The sequence below is a fragment of the Echinops telfairi genome, unplaced genomic scaffold (assembly GCF_000313985.2).
Source record: "Echinops telfairi isolate 266 unplaced genomic scaffold, ASM31398v2 ScPeMD7_9;HRSCAF=40, whole genome shotgun sequence".
Classification (NCBI taxonomy): domain Eukaryota; kingdom Metazoa; phylum Chordata; class Mammalia; order Afrosoricida; family Tenrecidae; genus Echinops; species Echinops telfairi.
Genome location: NW_022103906.1, coordinates 23,810,321 through 23,814,699, shown reverse-complemented (window position 1 = coordinate 23,814,699; position 4,379 = coordinate 23,810,321). Strand labels below are relative to the sequence as shown.

General features: G+C 60.1%; 1 protein-coding gene across 1 annotated transcript in view; it reads right to left on the bottom strand.

Moving 5' to 3' along the window:
• HR (HR lysine demethylase and nuclear receptor corepressor) overlaps positions 1 to 3,969 on the bottom strand; it is a 15,950-nt gene extending 11,981 nt beyond the window's left edge. Inside the window, exons 1-4 of the mRNA XM_004707587.2 lie at positions 3,288 to 3,969; positions 1,810 to 2,599; positions 343 to 493; positions 78 to 265 (exon numbers count right to left, since the gene is read on the bottom strand). Of these exons, the coding sequence (XP_004707644.1) occupies positions 78 to 265; positions 343 to 493; positions 1,810 to 2,599; positions 3,288 to 3,899 (1,741 nt within the window). The 5' untranslated portion in view covers positions 3,900 to 3,969. The remainder of the gene's footprint in view (positions 1 to 77; positions 266 to 342; positions 494 to 1,809; positions 2,600 to 3,287) is intronic.
• Between the last annotated feature and the right edge of the window lie 410 nt (positions 3,970 to 4,379).

Sequence of the window (4,379 nt, the reverse complement as noted above, 5' to 3'; positions counted from 1 at the left end):
CACACACTCTGCAGATCCCAAGGTCGTGGAGAAAGCATATGCGTGGCCACTCTTGGGGTCCCCAGCGCCCTGCTCACCTTCCCTCTGTGCCCAGGCCAGGGCCTCCCGCTCCCTCCGCAGCAGGCGGCATAGTCGGTCCCCCAGACCGCGGAGCAGGTGCTTGGCCAAGCTGATGCTGAGCTGGGCCTCGGGGTCGAACGCTCCTCCCTCCTCAGAGCTGGCTCTTGAATCTTCTTCCAGTTGATGCTGCCCTCGAAGAGGCAGTCTGGGGAGAGGGCAGGCGGAGGTAAGAGAGGCACCTCCAGGGAGAAATTCAGGGCCACCCAGAGGCCAGGGGCTCACCTCAGAGTGTGTTGGGAGTGGCAGGCCAGCCCTCCCCCCTCGCCAGCTGCCGGAGTGCAGCTGTGGCACTGAGAGCCACCTTGGGGGAGAGCTGGGCAAAGTGTGTCTCGAAGCCCCTCGTCCTGTTGGCTGGCCGAGCCATCTCGGGGTCCTGGGGGGTGAGGGGGAGGACAGCACAGCTTGTCTGGGGTCTGGCTTCCTGGGCCTTTGCCCGCCTTGCCCCTGCTTTAGACCCACCCTCTCCACACACAGAATGCCCAGCACCGAGCAGCAGGCCTATGAGGCTGGATTCAGAACCAGCAAGAGTGGACCAGCCAACTAGAAAGCTCAACAAATCAAAAACCCCAAAGGCTGAACAGAGACCAAGAATCCCCTGGCCTGGACTGAAGAGCCCCCAGAGACAGGTGGGCTGTCCCAGGGCAGTGGGGGGGGACGGACAAGGAGGGCAATCGCCCTGCCCGCTGTGGGAGATGCAGCCAGTGTCAAGTGTAACGTCTGGCTGGATCCACCGCCCGACTTAGAGATCCCGTTGGCTGTGAGAGGACATCACCCAATGTGGACAGAGGGCGCCGGAAGGTGAGAAGCCTGGAGAGTTTCAACACAGGCCATAGGTGCAGTAACCCAAGAAGGCGAAGGGGCCAGCCACTTTCCAGGCCAGGCAGGGGGGTCTGGAAGGGCAGGGGGCAGATCCACACCAACGGCAGCTGTGGGGGGGACTTGGGCGAGGCCTTGGAAGCTCCTGCTCCAGACTCAGCAGTCCAAAAGGCTAAGAGATGAAGGTCCTCTTAAAACAGGAGGCCAGCCACGCTAACCCTCCAGGAAGGGCAGAGCAAGGCGGAGGGGCCCAGCACGTGCCCAAGGCCCTAACACTGGCAGAGCCCAAATCGAGGTCCCAACATCCACTGGGCAACAGGATAGCCGCTCCCAAGGCAGGTCAAGGAGTCCTTTGGAGAGGCTGGAGAAAGAAGTCCGCACGCAGGTGGGGGTTGTGGCCCAAGTATTCTTTGACAGCTAACGCTTATTGAGTACTTCCAAGGTGTGAGGCTTTCTTCACAGCCCTTCCGGTGGGTTTTACCGGTGCATCTGTACAGCAGTCTTTATAAGGTGGGTGCTCTCTTGATTCCCATCAGATCACTGAAGAAATGGAGGCCCGAAGAGGTGAAGTCACTTGCAAAGGCAGTCTGACTCCAGAGTCCATGTTTTTAACTGTGTTATTCACACTGCCACCAACACACCATGACTTGGGAGGAGACATCGTATGAAGACAGAGCCATGTTTTAGCAGGCTGCTGGCCTGCACATGCCAATGCAACCTCCCAGATGGCCATCACAGCCCAGCTGGGAGAGCTGACTAACAGGGATGGTCCACTTATAAAACATCTACTGATTCCCACCCCCTGCAAAGCCCCAGCACCGGCTGGCCCTTCCCAGGCAGAGCCTCCCTGCAGCCCCTCATGTGCCCTCTTACCTCTCTGGTCATCACGCTGTTCTGCCTCGGCCTTGTTCCCTTTTGACGAGTTCAGCATGTCCTGCCAACCTTTGGCCCCCTGCCCCATGCTGCCTGGGAAAGGATCAGGTGGACGCTTGGGGGCAGGGCTGCCCACTGCTCCCTGAACCTCGGGGCTACCTGCCCTCTTGAGGGGCCGGAGTTGGCCAGCTGGGCTCTCCTCATCCCCAGGACAGCCACCTGGGCACGCAAACTGCTCAGAGTGTCGTGTGAGCCATGTCTTTTTTAGTTTGGTGTGATGGCTGGGCAGGCAGGCCCTGGGACCAGGGGCCTTGTTCATTTCCTCACTGGACTCGCTTGCCCCACTGGTATCCTGCTCTAGGCCCTCCTGGCACTGCCCACAAGGGCCAAGTCCCCCATCCCTCTCGGGTGGGTAAGAAGAACGAATGCCAACCTTGATGGTGGGAGGCCCAGGAGAGGGGCACCTTGATGCGGCTATTGGTTCCAGCTGGTACCCAAGGTTCCCACTCCCTGGCACAGCCCAGACGTTTCCAAGAGTGTGAACCAGACCTGGGGGACAAGTGGGCCAGGGGCTCCGGGGTGCAGTGTCTGCAGGCCCCAGGAAAAGCGGGCAGAGATTGGGATGCCTGCTGGCTCCTGTCTCTCCATCTCTTGGGAGGAGTGCAGGCCGTTCTACCTCCCCTGCTCTCTGGAGGTGCCCACCAGGGGCTAAGCCCAACAGCCCAGCTTCCACAGATGCCACTGGCTCCTTGGCCAGCCGGAGAATGCTTGGATCCTTGTGGTAAAAGCCCTAAAGGGAGGAAGAAAGGTTCAGCAGGTGCTGGTTTTGGTTCCCAGTGCTTAAAAGGGTGGGCAGAACTGACCCCCCCCAGCAGGTGTGCCCCTGGGTGGCCTTAAGGGCTGCAAAGTGCAGAACTGGAATGATGGCGGATTTACAGCATCTCTCTGGGTCCCCTGAGAGCCTCCCCCACTGCCCTGTCTATCTCTCCCTAGACCCTTCCCCAGAAAGCCTCAGACCTCCGTGCAATCTAGCTTGCTTAGCACAATCAAAGGGCATTCAGAATTCCTTCTGATGGCTTGAAACCCTGTGCCATGCTAGTTTTTAAATCTTTTCACATCTCGTTCCTGGAAGGAGGGGTCATCTATGAGAGATGTCCCCTAAACACAGGCCCCTGTCTGCACATCCTAAGGTCCCATTCCCAGGGCCTTGGCCTGCAGGGAACAGGGGTTAGTCTACTCCTAAAATGGGGGGTGGGGCCACACGGGTTTGGAGGAAGCCCAGTGAGATGGAGTTGCTCTGAGTAGGAACTGAATGGGATTGACCTTGGGGCCTGGGACAGTTCTGAGTTAGCAGGTGCCATCTGCCTGGGCCTCTGCTTGGAAGCTCAGAGTGGTGCTGCCTGGAAGGCCTGCTCTGGGGCCCCTGAGCTGCCTTGCATGGCTCGAGTCACAGGCACACAGTGTGTCCTAGCACTCACCTTGCTGCCCAGGCTGAAGGCAGAGGGCACTTTGGGCTGGCCCGCTGAGTACACCCAAGGGTACGGGGCCAGGGGCCAATCACCAGGACGTCCCTGGGGTAGACCGGACACTAGGTAAGGTGGCAAGCAGGTGGGTACCCAGAAGGGAGCCCGCTCCAGGATCTTGGTCTCCAGAAGGAAGGGGCAGTGCACGGGTCTTAAAGCCACAGGGTCACTCTTGGGATGGCCCCTGCCATGCTCAGGAATCAGCGGGCCATAGCGAGGCGGGCATGCTGGCGCACAGAAGGCCAGTGGGTGGGCCAGCATTGCTTCCTTCCAACGCAGCCCCTCCTTGCTCCCCAACCAGCTGGTCTTCCACTCCAAATTTCCAGGGCCCTCGCCCTCCACCAGTGGGAGCGCATCCTTGGGACCCTGCGGGAAGCCAGGTGGAAGCCAAGAGTCTGGGGTGCTTAGGACTCCCCTCCAGAAGGGAGCAGGCTGTTCCAGGCACAGCGCCCCACGGCGTCGGCCATCCTGCGGCAGGCCACCCAGCTCCTGTCCCACGATGCCGTTCTCAGAGACTGTCTTCTGCCAAGCCGGGATGTCCTTCAGGCAGCTGGGCATACTCTCCATCACTCTTCTGTCCTCATGGGGCTCTCCCAGAGGGTTCCCTGGAGCATAACCACCAACGCATGAGCTCCGTGGACCCCAGCCCCACGTGCTCTTCCACCTCGCACGGAGGGTTCAAACCAGTACAGCAAGTACCAGCCCACAGGTGGGCACCATGCTGCCTACCCGCGCAGGTGGCTCTCAGGATCCTGCCTGACTGGGAAGGTCCCAGCGTCCCTCAAATGCCTCAAACTTGACAGTCCACCACCTGGGCCTGAGTCCCTCCACAAAGGCTGCCATATCTCGGATAATAGTCCTGTCCCCACGGAGCCTGGAAGCTGGTTGCAAGCCATGGGAAAGGACAGGCAGCCAGAAGCCAAAGGGCAGGCGAGCTCAGCGGGAAGACACAGCTCTGGAAGACCAGAGGGCTGGATCGTGGTGTGACTAGCTGTGTGGCTTTGAGGAAGTCCAGCCCCTTTTCTGGGTCTTCGTGTCCCCTTGTGT